Source organism: Nymphaea colorata, chromosome 5 (assembly GCF_008831285.2).
Source record: "Nymphaea colorata isolate Beijing-Zhang1983 chromosome 5, ASM883128v2, whole genome shotgun sequence".
Lineage (NCBI taxonomy): Eukaryota > Viridiplantae > Streptophyta > Magnoliopsida > Nymphaeales > Nymphaeaceae > Nymphaea > Nymphaea colorata.
Window position 1 is genome coordinate 11,707,902 of NC_045142.1, and position 17,312 is coordinate 11,725,213.

Consider the following 17,312-nt stretch of genomic DNA (forward strand, 5'->3'; position numbering starts at 1 on the left):
CGCGAGCCGTCGAGGAGAGTCGGATCCCCCACACTTACGTGGTTGCTCACTGCTTTGCCGGTTACTTCCTGTCCGGCCTGGCTAAGTTTGGCCGGTTCTGGCCGCCGGCGGCCAAAGTGCAGATCTATGGCGACGGAAATCACAAAGGTAAGAGAAGACCTTTACTTGAAGAAACACCAGAGTCGAGAAAATTGGCCCAAGGGTTTATGCATTGCCAACTTGCATTCTCTTTCTCGTGCTTTTGATTTTTCTTTCACCGTCCTCGACAATCCGACAGCCTTCCTCAACCCTTTTCAATTTGAGATCTCTTGCAAGTGTTTGGTTCCTCTCAAGGACGGTAAAGGGTCTTGCCTCTCTCTCTCTTTGTTTTCTTGCTGGATTTGGGAAGTTAGGGTTTGTATTTTCTAAACATGATGAAAACCATGACCAAAACTATGCTTCAGAGACCGTAAAATGCTTGACTCAAGCCTTAATCGAGCTCGAGCTCGCGGTCGAGCTCGAGCTCAACAAGTATGGATGACTCAGTAAACGAGTTTATCGAGCTTAATCGAGTCGAGCTCGAGCTCGACAAGTGACTAATGAGTCGAGTTCGAGCCAGTATCGTCGAGCTTTATTCGAGCTCAAGCCGAGTCGAGCACGCGGTCTTAGTTAGTCGAGTTGAGTTCGAGCCGACCAAGCTCGGGCTCGGCTCGGCTCATGTTCAGCCTACGTCCCTATTTGACATAATACAAAAATAGCTGGCAAGATCGTTTTGGATCAACTTCAACTTGTATGTTTTAATTTGGATCTATTAAAAAAAGAATGAGGTTTGGGTGACAAAAGGAACTTAAATAAAGGGATGAGGTTTTGGTGATAAACTAAACTTAAATTAAGTTTGGTATCAATATTTTGTCCAAAGGAAGGTTATATTTTGGTGATATGGCATAAACAAGCTTCGTTTCGAATCTCATTTATTTAGTCGTTTGCTAAAAAATCAAAGTTTAAGTGTGTTTTCCTTATTCTATTAAAACTTGAATCTGGTTCATCAACACTCTTTTTATCTTTTATTTTTTTATTAATATTTTTTTAAGATTTGCAATAAACTAAATAGTTTTTATATCACCTGATCTCAAGTCCTATAAGCCCTTACAGGACATTTTAAAAAGGGAGTTAATTTAACAGATTATTCAAACGTCTTTTTAAAGTGAAGTTATTGTTTGCAACTTCTAATTATTAAGTACACTTGATGCTATTGACCATAAAAGAAAGAGCTGTTTGAACAATAAGTGTCATATTCCTTTTCCAAACAACGGCGCATGAAATAATATGTCGCTTAATTAGGAAATTTACCTTTAAACATTAAACGGGACCAATACAATTTTAACTTTGGTCTCGCGAGAATTCGGAATGAATTTTACTTCACGCTGAAAAAAGAAACACGTATTGACATAAATATCATGAATAAGGTAATGGAGGTAGAAATTCGAGCTGGGAAAGTGACATTTTCAAGTATCGGGCCTGGGCACGGGCCATAGTTTCGGGTATCTGGCCTGGGCACAGGCCATAGTTTCAGACATCAGGCCGGCTCGAACCCTGTTCTTACTGGGCTGGCCCAGACTCGGTTCTTACTAGGCTGAGCCAGCCCGACACCCACCCTTAGTTAGGATAGAAGCTGGTAGACGACTAGTTCTCATTTCGAATCCTCAGGACATTAACGTCTTGTACGACAAAAAAAATAGTAACATATGCAAATTAAAGCATAACAGTAGGCCTATGCATTAGGCCGGGCCGCCATCGGGTACCTGCTACCCGGCCCGGTTCGGGTCGGGTCCAGGCCTTAATTTTTTTTTTTGAATCGGCTTTTAACCCCGTTGTGCCAGGCCCAGCCCACCCGACATCATAACGGGCCGGGTCCGGGTTAACAAATCGATCCGTTGGGGCCCGTTGGGCCGGTTACATTTTGATTTCTAGGGTTTTCATTTGGGTTTTCGTTTGGACTTTAAAAAGAGACTGAACCACCGCCACCGTCACTGCATGCCCGGCCGTCCGCCACAGCCACCATCAACCTTCAGTCTGCCGCCATTGACTTCCGGTCCGCCGCCGTCGACCTTCAAGGAAACCCAAACAGGGAGGGTGGGAGAGACTCAGAGAGAGAAAAACGGAAAGAAGGAAACCTGTGCTGCGCCGCCTCCTTCCTTCTCCTCGGTTTCTATTCTTCCTCTTCATTTCCGCCTCCTTCCTTCTCTGTTTGTTCTCTCTTTCATCAAACTCAAAACACCCTCGGTCTCTCCACTGCTGCCGTCTTGGATCCAGACCTGATGGCTGGGCCTGCCCAGCCCGACCCACCCGGCTACCAATTTAAAGGCTGGGCCAGGCCGGGCCTCGGAATGGGAAGACGGGCTGGATACCCAGCCTGGGCCAGGTATTGGGCTGGTCAGATTTGACTCGTTTTCTTAATAACACTTTCAAATCAGGGCCCGGCCCGATGCCCAGGCCTACATAGCAGGAATGGCACCCTTAAGCATGCATCTAAGGCGCAGGCTTTGTATCATACAAAAACGCTTCGATCTCTTCTAACTGTTTGCATGTAATACTTCTACTCAACCAAATTCTTTGTTTTTGACTATTACCTACCATAGATGACGCTTTGACGGATAAAGTTTAGGTGCATCTAACAAAAAGTTAGGTGCATCGCATCTGGCAAAAGGTGACAGCCAGATGTTAAACTCACACTGCCAAGAACTTTGAGACCTGGCATTGGACCCACTTGCCCAACTTCACATGGCAGGGGGACTAATCATTGAGGACAATTTCCTATCGGCCTCACCCAGCTTGTCCCCCTCCGCCGCTCCATCTACCTTTATTGAAAGTCTAGTGATTCACAGGTAATTTATAATCCTGTCATGCCTGGTTGGCGCCGCCATGCCTCCACTATATATATACTATATATATATATATAAGAGAGAGATCAGTTCGGGTGTTAACCCAAGACATTGGATATAAGATGTTTATTTAAAACTAAATTCGATCCGAACAGAACCCAATGCAATGTTTATGTAAATCCGATCGAATATCATTCTTGAAGCCGATCTGATTTCTTAATCGGGTGTTAAAATTTTATTTCTATATTAGATTTTTTTTTTAAATGATTTGGTCGCACATCAGATTCAAATTGAATTTGTAACCGGTCAATCGTTCAAGTCAAAACATATTTCCGGTGCACAAACTCAAACTATGGCAGAGAACTCGATTGGGTCTTGTATGATATCATGCCCAAGTAGATCTTAATCCAGCTCCAGTACTCACAGAATGCATTTGAAATCCATTTGTTTTGACAACCAATATGGATTTTAAATCCAATTTTTTTAACATGATTTGAACGCAAAAAATTCTAGATCTGTCATCCGAATGGGAGAGTGTAACTTCACGTGTGCAGATCCAAAATCCATGCAGGAAGAAGAAAGTGACAAGATCTCACCTCAGAAGGCAAGCCCAAGCCCTAAAAAATGTCCAAGCAAATACGCAGGTAAGCCTACATAAACTAGCCAGGCCTGTATAAGCTAAGGCCATATTCTCTCAAAAGACAGAAGGTTGGAAGAAAGAGCACCAGCTGAATGTAACACAGGACCAAAAACATCAACATCTCTCTCTCTCTCTCTCTCTCTCTCTCTCTCTCTATCGCATCTGCCCATGTGCCAATTTATTCTCTCATGTGTCTTTAATATTGTTGGTTCTGGCCTAAAGAGCACCAGCCGAAACCTTCGAAGAGAGTACTCAATTTCAGGCAAAACTTGTTTTAGTCGTGACGAGAAACTCGTTCCTCCATTTTCTCATCTCAGGAGACCATTTTTCCTTGGTAGAAATTGCAATGGAGATCTCGATGGAAAAAATTTGTTGGATGTCCAATCAAGTGGGCGATGATGATCTTTTCAAACTAAATATTTTTTGATGTTGCACGCTAAAAGCTACCGGAGGTCAAGCGGATGTCACATCAATAGCAACCATGGCACTGTAGTCGAGCTTAGCATGTGTCACATATTATTCGGCTCAAGCTCGATTTGATCTTGAGTTCAGCTTTACGAGTTAGTTCAGTTGAGCTTTATGGGTGAGTTCGAACTTAATGACTAGTTTAAGCTCATGTCACTTTATTCATATTTTTTTCCTTTAAATGAAAATAAAAACAAAATAATTGTTAAAATTAATCCAAAATTACCTTAATGCCTTTAAAGATTACCAAACAAGAAAGGCACGAGTCAAATTGTTTTTAAATAAACCAAGCTGGTGTGACTCGAATTCAATTCATTTATAACTCAAATTTTAGCTCAAGTTCGACCTTCACTAGTTTTACATAGTTCAACCAAGCTGGCCGACTCATTACACATCCCTATATTCACAGTACCCTAACAACTATATTCAAATTATTTTTTTAGGTCTCACCAACTACCGCACTCTTTTTTCCAACATATATAACTAAATTTTCATACATGGTCTCACCAACTACTGCACTCCTTTTTTCCAACATATATAATTAAATTTTCGTACACGGTCTCAACAACTCCCAAAGTCTCACTAACAACCAACAGGCTTATTCGTCTCACGGATCAGCAAACTAAAAGAAAGGAAACAAAGAAGTGAGAAGCAGGCCAGGCTATACGCAGCTCATTTTTTGGTTAAAGAACAAAAAAAAAAGTTAAAAGATTAAAAAAAAAATTTAAACTAATTTTAAAAAATCACAACTTCCTCCGATTTTCTAGGCAAATATGTATTACATGCCCGAGCTACGTACGCAACTCACTTTCTGGGCGCGCACCCTGGTGCATAAAAAAATTGTACACTAACTTATTTAGTGACCAAAATGCTCATAGTTAATGGAGAAAAGAATACTTTTTGTAAGGATACAAAAAGGTTAAAGGAAAAAAAAATAAAAAACTGAAGAAAACATTTATATTTTCAAATAGTTTCAAAAATACCGCAACTCCTCCTTTGGTGTTTATATATTTCGCGCAACCTGGGTGCACTCAGTGAGAAGAAGGGGATATTCAACCGCCATGGATTCAAGCAAGGTCCTGATTGTAGGTTCCACCGGCTACATCGGCACATGGATAACCAAGGCCTGCCTGGCTTCTTCCAGGCACCAGACCTTCCTGCTCACCGGCCCAACCACTCATGCCAGCATTCACAAGCTGCCACTCCTCCTCTCCTATAAGCAAGAAGGTGCTACGCTGGTAGAGGCTTCCCTGGACGACCATGAATCTCTGGTCTCCCTCCTCTCCGGGATCGACTACGTCATCTCCGCCATCGCCGAAAACCAAATTGAGCAGCAGCTCAAGCTCGTCCGGGCCATAAAGCAAGTTGGAACCATCAAGGTCTCTCTCTTTCTCTTTCTCTCTCTCCCCCTAGATCTCTCTTTGGCTTAGACCATAGATGTGTTCGTTGACAAATGTAATTGGCTCTATCATTTGGGTCGACTGATCTTGCCTGTTAGATCTTTAAGTTGCAAGAGCATCTCTTACAAATTTGATTTACTGATCAAATTTGCGTTTCGCCTTTAAACTAATCAACAGCGATGCCCTGTGGGATTAATTAACAGAGGATGGTGCAAAAATTGTTCAGACCATCTTGTTCTAGACACCTTTTAATACATGAAAACAGAAAATGTGGCATGCTAAAACACGATTCCTGTTATACATATTGCATTTCGGGATCACCAATATCGCAAACTAAAGTGGTTGATCAGAGTTGTTTTTATTAGATTCCTGCTGTTTCGAGTTGCAGAGATTTCTTCCTTCAGAATATGGAGTGGACCCAGATTTCATGGAGCATTCCATCGCGCCTGGTTCAGTGTTGTTTGAGCAGAAAAGAAAGGTGAGGCGAGCCATCGAGGAGAGTGGGATCCCCCACACTTACGTGATTGCTCACTGCTTTGCCGGTTACTTCCTGTCCGGCCTGGCTAGTTTTGGCCGGTTCTGGCCGCCGGCGGCCAAAGTGCAGATCTATGGCGACGGAAATCACAAAGGTAAGAGAAGACCTTTACTTGAAGAAACACCAGAGTCGAGAAAATTGGCCCAAGGGTTTATGCATTGCCAACTTGCATTCCCTTTCTCGTGCTTTTGATTTTTCTTCCACTATGCCAGCTTACAAGTCAGGTTCTTTTCCTTCCCTTGGCTTACTTGTCTTTCGTCATTTCCTGAAATTAGGCAGGCACAATAATTGGTGTATCCCGTTCCTTTATGTATAAAAAATCATCAACAATTAATTTCCCTATTTGACATAATAAAAAAATCGCTGGCAAGATCCTTTAGGATCAACTTCAATTTGTATGTTTTAATTTGGATATATTAAAAAAAGAATGAGGTTTTGGTGATAAACTAAACTTAAATAAAGGGATGAACGGTTGGGTTTCAATCATGCACTGGGTTTTTGCTGGTCACCCAAAAAAAGAATTAAGATTTGATGATGACTTTTTTTGTTTTTGAGTTTTGGTGGTCGATATTTCGTGAAAAGGAAGCTTATATTTTGGTAATATGACATAAACAAGCTTATGTTTGAATCTTATTTATTTAGTCGTTTGCTAAAAAAATCAAAGCTTAAGTGTGTTTTCCTTTTCCATTAAAATTGGGAGTGGGTTCATCAACATTCTTTTTATCTTTTATGTTTTTAGTAAAAAAAATTAAGATTTACAATAAATTAAATAGTTTTTATATCACCTGATCTCAAGTCCTATAAGCCCTTACAGGACATTTTAAAAGGGGCGTTAATTTGATAGTTTATTCAAACGTCTTTTTAAAGTGCTTATTGTTTGCAACTTCTAATTATTAAGTACACGTGCTCTCAATCATAAAAGAAAGAGCTGTTTGAACAATAAGTGTCATATTTCTTTTCCAAACAACGGCGCATGAAATAATATGTCGTTGAATTAGGAAATTTACCTTAGAACATTAACGCGACCAATACAATTTTAACTTTCGTCCCGCGAGAATTCAGAATGAATTTTTTTTCAAGCTGAAAAAAGAAACACGTACTGACATAAATATCATGAATAAGGTAAAAGTTTATAAATAAGAATATTTAAGTCTTCCAATTAGTGCCTTAGGATAGTTGGTGTAGTGGCATGTAATGTCAACTCAGCTATAACGCTTGAGTCGATAGTCTTAGCCAGTGGTAATGGAGGTAGAAATTCAACTTGTGAAAGAGACACTTTTTAGGTGAGCAGGAGGATTAATGTACATAACTCCCCAAAGTGAACTAGGGATGATGACATAATGCGTCCTGACCCACCCAACCGATCCATTTGCGCTATGTCCCTTGGGGCGGTAGGCATTCTAATACCTAATAAAATGAAAAAAAATATTAATAAACTTAACTCCATCAAAGTAAATTAGCTGCCAGCTAAGTTTTTATTTTGTTTGCATTTTTAATTTCACCAAAAGCTGTCAATTTCAGCTACTTTATATATATATATATATATATATATATATATATATATATATATATATATATATATATATATTCTTTTGTCTAAGGGGCATTTTATTTGACCGAAGCATTGTGCGAGGCACTATCCCAACTAAGGAGGGGCAGGCCATGTCTTTGACTTGACCTTCTATTTAATTTTGCCAGGTCAGGGTTGGCAGATGCCCAGTTTAATTTGGCAAACTGAACACGCTTTGCTTTTAGAAAGTATTATTACTGCCAGTTAAATATGTTTTCATTTCGTATATATGAAATGAACATTAAGGGAAAAAAAAAACTGCCTAACTTTCATTAACTTTTTTCAGCTGGCAAAAGAAGTATCAATTTTGCTTTGCTTTGACAAAGCTCAAACGGGTGAGTTGCAATGTGTTATGAGATACATTCTGACAATGAAATGGAAAAATATATAAAACATGGAGTTGTTCTAGTTATTTTACATGCCCCAGAAGGAACTATAGACTCTCTTTCTCTCTCTCTTTCTCTCTCTCCCTCTCATGGCTTGCTTGTTTTTTCACAAAAAAAAAACGGAATCAAGGATCACCTAGAACCAGAGGCAGAGACACAATTTTTATATTAACATTGTTAATTATTTGTTCTGTTATATACATAGTGCCGTTTTGGAAATAGAAATTTGTGAATGAGTACACCTCTAGAGATTTTTTCTAGCTCCGCCACTGCCTAGAACTTTGAAATTAACAAATCTAACTTAATTTTTACATTGTTGACGATAGACCCAGATCTAATATTTTGCAATAAGAAGGAAGGTTTCACATGGCCAGAGCTACAAAATTTCATTAAGGGGCACCTGTGTAATGAAAAAAAAAAAAAAACAGCACCACACCTTCAATTTATAAGTAAACACTTTTGTCAGCCTGCATGTGCCATTGCCTAGTATATAGATATATGTTGATGTATATCAATAGTTAGATCATCAACTTATTTACTTAGCCAAGGAGTTGGAAGTATGACCTTCAACTGGTAGGAGGTCCAGAATTTCAAACTCAAAGTGCGTTTCTTCTTAGGGCTGTCTTGCTAGTGAGCTAGTAAACAACACCACATTTGTAATACAATTTATCACCAATTTCGAAGTACAGTGGTTTGGATGGTGGAGGAAGACATCGGGAAGTACGTGGTGAAGGCCATGGATGATGTGCGCACCCTTAACCGCACCATCTATGTACGACCTCCATCAAACATCAAATCTCAGATGGAGGTTGTCAACTTGTGGGAAGCTCTTAGCGGGAAGACCCTACAGAAGGAACATATCACCGAGCAGCAATGGCTTCAAAATATACAAGGTAAGGATCTCCAATCCGGAAGAAAAGTTACACTTTTGTAATGCATTTTCTGGATCTATGCGCATAGCTGCGCAAAAGTCAAGATAACTAAATTAAAATGAACACACACACACACATATATATATATATATATATATATATAAATGCTGAAATGCTCCGGACATCCGTAGACTCTAGCTTCTCACAAATGTATTGTGCATTGAGCTATGTGACAGTGGGAGAAATGTACGTCTTGAATATATATATATATATATATATATATAAGAAAATTGAACCGTGAATCTAACTCTACTGTGACATCTAGGAACATCGTATTTAGGTGGTCCATCATTTTGATTGGACGGCTAAAAAAAGAAAATTTTAATGTTTTTTTTCCTCATCTGAAACTGCTTTGCCAAGTGGCCTCATTGACTATTCCCGTCATCTTCACTACCCAATCATTGTTTTCCAGCTGGCCCCTTTTATAGGTGCATCTGGTGTCTTCCTTCTTCTGGCTGAGTGAGAGGTTCATCCCAACCACTAGGAATGAGACCCGAAGTTCCCTCCATTCTCCCTGCCTCCAGGGTCCTTAACTATGTCAGCATCAATGATGGCAGCAATGCACCCTTCAACTTGGATGTTGTGCCCTATGATTTTAAGACATAGGGCCATGCCCACATGAATTGAGCTAAAAACCTGCATTCCTTTAAGTCCCAAGCCTGACCAGCTACGTTATACCCCTTGAGGCTGGAACCTCCCATCCCAAAAGTGTTTGATATATTATAAATTTAATGAAGTTTACAAGTCCATAGGTGCCTGCCACCCAAAGGAGCTTCCTTTTCCTCCATGAAATTAAGCTCCATTTTAGCTTAAATGAAAATCCTTTGCTTTCTCCACTGCATTGGTTGTGGGCCTGCATTCTCACCTATGCAAGTGAGTTGAAAAGGGAGAGAGGACAGCATTAACTCCACAGACCATACTGGAGATCCCGCTTAACTCCGTTAAGCTCTTAAACTAAACCTTCTTTTCTTTTTCATAGCATCTCCACAAAAGATCACCTCATATAGTTTTAACATATAAGAAATAAAGCACAATTGAGACTAAAAGAGAAAAGGACTGGGAGATACCTAAAAACTAGGTCTAGTGGATCATAGTTACTTGTTGAGCAGATCAGATTTATAAATGAGAACTTCAGCCTTTTTTAAGTCCCTTTTTTAACAAATTCATAAAAACATATTTTCATGATCGACCCAAAACTTTCAATTATATAATCAGCTATGGGGGGGGGGGGAAAGAGAGAGAGAGAGAGAGAGATTTTCTGCAATGGGTTGTTAGTGACAGGACACAAAAGTAGGAAAGGGAATTGGATTGACAGAACATATGCACCCATGTCTAGGGATATACAGCGAGCCAAGCTTTCTCGAAATCTACTCGAACTCACCTGTATGTGCCCGACTTGAGCTTGACTCATTTAATAAACAAGTTAAGCTGAAGCTTGAGTTAACACCTGAGTTATGAATGAGTCGAGTTTGAGTTACATGAGCTTGACTTGTTTAAACTCAAGCCAGCTCTTGTCTTCCCTGTTTATTAATCTTCAGCAGTATATCGGTAATCTTTGAAAAATTTTAACACCTTGTTTTGTGCTTTTCATTTTTATTTAAAGAAAAAATATATATGAATCAAGTGACATGCGATAGAACAACTTGAGCACAAGCCAAGTAATATGTGACTTGAGCGGAGCTGGAGCTGGCTAAGCTCGAGCTCAGCTCACTTCTTATACATTCCTTGCCACGCCCATGATCAATTAATGAATAATAACCATTTTTTTCTTGTATGACAGTGGTAGGGCGGATGATGAGGTCCCCTATAGGGGAAATTTTGACAGCAGATTCATCTCTGCATTGCTTAGGCCTACTTTTAAGAGCCGACATTGGTTAACTTCAACATTTTTGTCCAGTAAATGAACAATAAATGCCATTATTACTTCATATAGTGATCTGCATGTTTTATTCTTGCATGCCCTTGACAATGACCGAGTTCTGCTTACAAACGTTTGCATATATTTTTGTGTATATGTGCAGATGAGAACCTGCCGTGGGAGTTGAGACATGCATTTTCCATTTTCTATCACATCTTCTTTGAAGGAGTTATCATGTCCTTCCCCATTAACCATGATAATGAAGCTTCATCACTCTATCCTGAGGTTAACCATGTGGACATCAACTCCTATCTCAGTCGTTTTCTTTGACCATGTGCCATCGCTTGCTCTTCTTGTCTCGATAATAAATATCAATGGAGTTCTTGGTGTGGTTAACTCCACATTTCTGTTGCTTTGTTAAGAAGTTTTCCATGTGCATGCATTCTGATTGCTCATGAACTCTCATGTCTTTCTATATGTAAATGTGACTGAGCCGTACATGTAAGTCATCCTCAGCCATTGCTGGATTAGTGCTTAAGTTGGCAAACGAGCCTAGTGATCTCAATCCTATAAAGTGATTTTTCAAGGAAAGGGTTAGAGAAAAAGAGAATGAAGTTTTTAGTGCAGCTGAAAAAATAGAGAACCATCACACACTAACGGCTTTATTGTTTCAATGAAGATCAATGCTTCTTGAATCTCAAACCCCAACTGACTGAGTACACTTCTTACCCATATTAGTTCATCAAATGTCATATTTCTATACACTTTAGCATGCAAAGACTCCTTGGTTCTTACTTTTCTATACCACTAAATTTCCAACCATTAATATCCTGAAGTAGATCTTCTATCAAGAACATCTCTTGCCCAATTGGCATCACAATATCATTCAATTTTGGTGTTTCCACCATATTTTTATGACATTTCCAAGGCTTATTCATGCATATGCTCATCAAATTTGAAATATCAGTGCAAGTAATAACAAGGAATATCAGTTTTCCCACGAACCTTTGAAATGTCCCTTTGTCCACCTCTAGGTCTACCTTTGAACTTAAAGAGGAGTTTTCACTAGTTGAGAGGCCAAATTTGTAGTCCCCTTTTAGGTCAAGAGCATACCTTTTTGACTCAGGCATGGTCCTTTGTAGTATTTAGCAATCTTATTACCCAAAAAGATATTTCAACAGGGAAAAATCCTTTATATCAAATGTCGCAGGTAGGTATTTTCAATGTTTCAACCCATCCAAGTTAATACTAATAGTAACCAAGACATCAAGATAAACAAGTGCAAAAGTTATGTTGTTGCCATTGATTTTCACAAATATTTTATTTCGTGACTTACACTTACAAATCGCTAGCTTTCAAAAGGCCCAACTTAGTTTAGCATATTGTGCTATTGAAGATTGTTTAAGCCCATAGACTAAGTATGAATTCCATGTAGACTCCTTCATTCAGTTAATCCTGGAGAACTACATTGTTGATATTGAGACACTGGACTCGAAATTATAGGCAATAGATAAAATGACTATTAATTTATTTGTCTTGACCAATAGAATGTATCTTTCGTGATCATATTCCACATCAAAAACTTGAGCAATCCTTTTGTGAGAAATTAAGCCTTGTACCTATCAATATTTTCATACCTCCTAGTTTTGATTTTTTTCGTAGTGCCTCAAGTTATTCATCCATTACATGTCTCAACTAAAGCTTTTATGGCTGCATTATAAGGTGCAGCTCATGAAATTTATAAACATTTTTTTACAAAAAATGCATGTTTACAAGAGACGTGATAACAATAAATGTATTTATCCACGAGATATCTAGAAGCATTGTAACTAATATAATACTAGAGGCAAATGAGGGGCCATCCAGCTCATAGTGACATCTTTTGTTTCACTTTAAATTGATCGAGATAATGCTACATTTTCTTAAATTAATCTTCACCCATAGAGTTATCACTATTCTATTGCCTTGCTCCAACACTAGTTTCTTATTCTTCACATATTTCAACATGAAGGAAAGTGTCCACAATGTCAACATTTGGCTGAATACTCTTCGCTTGGAAGGTACTTCCTAAACTTCATTATAACAGTAACATTGAATGCTATTGGACTCCATCTGACATGCTTATGAGTGGCAATCCATATGTGTATAATACAACCAGCTACATTGAAGATGATCAAGACTGATTTTTTTGCCAAGAACAGCCTCCGTTGCCACCAAAACTCTTAATCTTGGAATGGTCACTCAATTAATTGGTAAGTAGTAGAAATGGCTTTGGTTCAAGAGATTTTAGGAATATTTGATTGAAACAGATGTGACCTAACAAATTTAAGTAGACAACAACTTTTATTCTCATACCATTGTCCAATCTTAAGAATTGAATTTTAGTCTCAAAATGGTTTGAACCATAAAGACCTTGAAATTATAAAAAAAAAACCTCATCATTGTGCGACAAATAGTTCTGAATGTTATTAGAAATAATTGTCCACAAACAAGTCCCAACGTGTTGGTGGGAACAAGAGCAAAGGGTGTATGAGACACACTCAAAATAGTCAAACTTAGGTCTACCTAATCTACCATATGACAAAATATCACAACCTTTATTGTTAAAATGCAAAAAGGAAATATCAAATCAAGGTGTGGCCACTTGTAGGGCCCACTAATCGATTCTGCCACCAGGAACTCTTCTCCCCAACAACCAGCAATATTCTGCACTTATAAGTAACTTTGTGGACCATGTGAAGAAAAACACCACCAGCGAATAACTTCTTCATGATATATAAGATCCAAAACACAACATTAGTAGGAGAAAGGTCCACATGACAATCCAATTCCTTTGTTATCTTAGCTACATAAAAAAGACTTGAGCTCAAGGATAGCAATTGTAAAGCAAGATGTCAGCAACCCCGAGTGAAACAACATAATTTGAAAGTGCATTTAGACTACTGAGTCGATTCTTTATGGGGTTAGCTCTAACTGATTGTTCAGAGCTTTGATCATAATTAGCTATAAAAAATTACCTTTTCATTGGTGTCAATGGAAGTTTTGTCATCAACCTCACTACATTTGTGGTTTTCTTCACCATTCATCTGGCAAAAGACTGTTACAAATAGCACCAATAGGAAAATCTGAAAAATTCTTTCTCATTTGCGTTGTATTTTTAGGTGACCCAAATAAGTTGTATTAAGACAATATAAGTCCATCTCATTCCATTTCCCCTTAATAATGCAAATGTCCTCATCAATGTCATATTTCCTTTCTAAAGGTTTCCTTAGCAACATCCTAGACTCCCACTCTTCATAATTAGGATAATTGGGAAGAGGCTTGGGTTTTCTTCCATTAAAATGTTTTGTTTTTTATTTTCTACTAAGATACAAAGTGGCACCTTACGACTAATTCAAGTAGTTCATACCATTCAGCAAAACATTATTACGAGTACATGATTCCACATTAATTCTTTGTTGAAGAGATGACCCTTGTGTTGAAGAGCATCCATGGGAACCACTAGATTCTTCTCTATCTTCAAATTCCATGATCATGTTGAGAATGAATGATCAAGATAAAGCACTGCATCATAAACTGACAGTCCAGTATCATGAAGTACTGAACACAATAGGAAAAGTAGAAATTCAATCGCACAAGCAAGACAACATTCAATGTTTCTGAACTTGATAGATCTAAATCTACAAGGGAAACTCTCAAGATCAATTTTCATTCATGGTGTTTATATGCAAAATATTTTATCTTTTACACGTAAACCTTTTGGAAAGAAAGGAATTGGTTACTTGTCAACAATTTTTTAAGTGAAAAGAAAACTAGGGAGGTGGAACCCGCTTGTGAGTAGAAGAAGACTTTGAAAACTAAGATTAAAATAGGATTTCGAAAAATGTTTTCAAATAGATCTTGAAAAAATTTTTCAAACGTGAGAAAATGTGAATGATTTTCAAAATTGTAACATATAAGATGTTAATGAAAAGTAGCTTTTTTTGCACCTTAACTATAGCCAGTTATGTAAACAAGGTCCAATTTCATTAATTTCTAGGAGGAAAGTAAGTGTATGATTGTTGTTGGAGTCAACCATGGGTGAGAGATTGAAAATGTGAGTGCTAGTGCATGTGATCAAGTCACAACATGATATAAAAAAAAGTAAATGCATATCTAACATGAAGCAAGGAATTAAATATTCCACTATTTTCTTTTGATTTTCAATTATAAATTGGAATGAAATAAAATAATAAAAAAAGACATTAACAACTACACAATAAAGATAAACAAAGATATCAATGCAAAGCTAGCAAAAGATATGGCTCCCTCTCTTTCATTACTTAAGAGAAAACGAATAGATGTTGTACATCACAAAACAATGACAGTAAATACAAAACCTCAGATTAGCTAACATAACAGGCGAGGGTGTCTCAAATCATCCAATGTTTCTACACAACAAGCAAGAGTGTGTCAAAATCATCCAACAAATCCCAAACAGAATACAAATTTTCAACAATATCAAGACACGTAAGACTTAGGGTAATTTTAGCATGGTTACAATTGCAAAAATACATAGTACCCATTGTTCCATTAAATAAGCATACCAAAGTTCCTGATTCTTATATACTCTTATAACCATCTTTTTCAAAGGTTGCATTCACTTCTTTGGGCTTCACACCATATATCTCATGGCATGTACACAAAAATATTATCAAGCAAGTTATACCAAAAAAATAAAATAAAATAAAAAATCAATAGCCTACCATATTTAATCTTCCACAACCAGTCCAACACCTTCATGAATTACCTCTCAATTCACAGATTCACCACAAATGCTTACATCTGCATAACTTTCTAGTCAATACATACCGATTGATTAAAAATTCAAATTGCAAAGGGATGGCCATGGAACTGGCCTAGTACTTTTATTCATCATAAAACTACATCTCTAAAAATTTTTTACCACTTAACAAGAAAAATCAATGCTCTAATATCGTCCCATATGGCCCGGCCCACTTCTTTGTCATCCTTAGCATTCTACAACTTCCCAAAATGTCATATCATCATTGAAAGGCCAATTGTGAAAAACTTTTCAACTATTTCATCTTAAATTTTTTTCATCAATTTCTTCTTAAATTTCCTACTGCACCACCAATCCAAAATGTTTTTTAGTGAATGTGCAAGTCTAAACGAAACATTAAATTTTTGCAAATGAAAATGCCAAGCAAAATCAGTATCCTTAAAATGCAAAAATAAGTGGAAGCATGTTTAAGCCTGGGCACCGGGCCGGGCCACCGCCGGGTACCCAGTACCCGGCCTGACTCGGGCCTTAAAATTTTGAGTTTCGGGCTTTTTTTTTCGGCCCAGCCCGGCCCGGTAATTAACGGGCCGGGCTCGGGCCTCCGACTGTGATTATCGGGGGCCCGAAAAGCCCGACAACAAATTTACTTTTTTTTTCAAAAATAAATGGACTTAGGAAGTTAGGGTATTTTTCCTCTTCTTTTTGCTGTTTTGCTGAAGACCGAAGTAGGTATTTGAGGTTACAAACTTGCAGAGACTCAGAGAGGGCGTTGGGCTTATCGGAGGAGGAGGCGTTGGGCTTATCAGAGGAGGAGGTGTTGGGCGAAGGTGACAGAGAAAAAAAGCCGTGGGGAGTCCACTGTAGCTGGCAAAGGTTGGTGGTGGGAAGTGGATGGTGGCGACTGGCTTCCATTGCCCAGTTCCATATTGATCTTTTCAATATTGGGGTTAGGGTTGGGAAGGGTTAGGGTTTTCAGAAACTTGAGAAGGGGGAAAAAATGAAGGCTCGGGCCCGGGCCCGGGCCCGACCTGCCCAAAAGCCCAGTCCAGCCCACCCGGCCTGTTAATAATCGGACCGGGCCGGGCCGGGCCTCGGGCATAAATCAAAGCCCGAGGCCCGATATTGCATGGGCCCAGCCCGGCCAGTTTCTAAATGGGCCGGGCCTTGGGCTGGCACGTTTACAATACCGGGCTTCAGTTTTTATAATTTTATCGGGCCAGGCCGGCCCGGCCCAGTCCGATGCCCAGCCTTAAGCATGTTTCTCAGCTACAAAACAAGTAAACCATTTATTCACCAATGTTTGGCCAAGAGTTATAAATGCAACCCTCTATAGCCAAAAAAAAATAAAGAACATGGCTTTTAGTACTGCATCACAGGCCCATCCTCCAACTTCCAACAATCCTGTCAACTCTAATTCTTTCATATAATATCATTTCTAGACAGCTGGAATACCAGACTCATGTTATACATAATCAATAACTGTTATACATATTTGATAACTCAATTTATTATTATGAAAAGAGTCAGCAGGTTCCAATGATCCTCACTCCGACTCAAATGAAGGAGAAAGGATACAAAGGAATGGACAAAATTATGGAGGAAAGGAAAGGAAAAGAGATGCTGAAGTTATCTCAATCTATGGCTATAAATTAGCTCTTTCACATATTTGCAATGTACATGTAATCGTCGATAAAATGTTTCTACCTTACACTTACTTAAAGCAATATATGAAATTTTGTTATGATTTTCATTGTATTTAGTTTCGTGTTGATCGTATGATTATCTATCTTCTTTAGGTTCTCACCTTGTAGTGGATGATGTTTACTGATCTGGTGGCTCGAATGATGGGGGGTTGCTAGGAGGGACATGCCTGATGTCCATA

The 17,312-nt window shown here is 38.5% G+C and overlaps 1 protein-coding gene across 1 annotated transcript; it reads left to right on the forward strand.

Annotated features, from left to right (window-relative positions):
* The first annotated feature begins 5,005 nt into the window (after nt 1-5,005).
* On the forward strand, nt 5,006-12,873 carry LOC116255118 (bifunctional pinoresinol-lariciresinol reductase 2-like). Its single transcript, XM_031630876.2, has 6 exons — nt 5,006-5,345; nt 5,755-5,995; nt 8,547-8,750; nt 10,811-10,932; nt 12,659-12,707; nt 12,806-12,873. Exons 1-6 carry the CDS (start codon nt 5,028-5,030, stop codon nt 12,871-12,873), a joined length of 1,002 nt encoding a protein of 333 aa, XP_031486736.2. The 5' UTR covers nt 5,006-5,027.
* Nucleotides 12,874-17,312: the final 4,439 nt, after the last annotated feature.

Bases quoted from the DNA above. Each gene is read 5' to 3' on its own strand.
- LOC116255118 (XM_031630876.2), top strand. From the start codon at position 5,028: ATGGATTCAAGCAAGGTCCTGATTGTAGGTTCCACCGGCTACATCGGC. The intron at 8,751-10,810 runs GTAAGGATCTCC...GTATATGTGCAG, and splicing joins ATGGCTTCAAAATATACAAG to ATGAGAACCTGCCGTGGGAG. The intron at 12,708-12,805 runs GTACTTCCTAAA...TAATACAACCAG, and splicing joins GAATACTCTTCGCTTGGAAG to CTACATTGAAGATGATCAAG.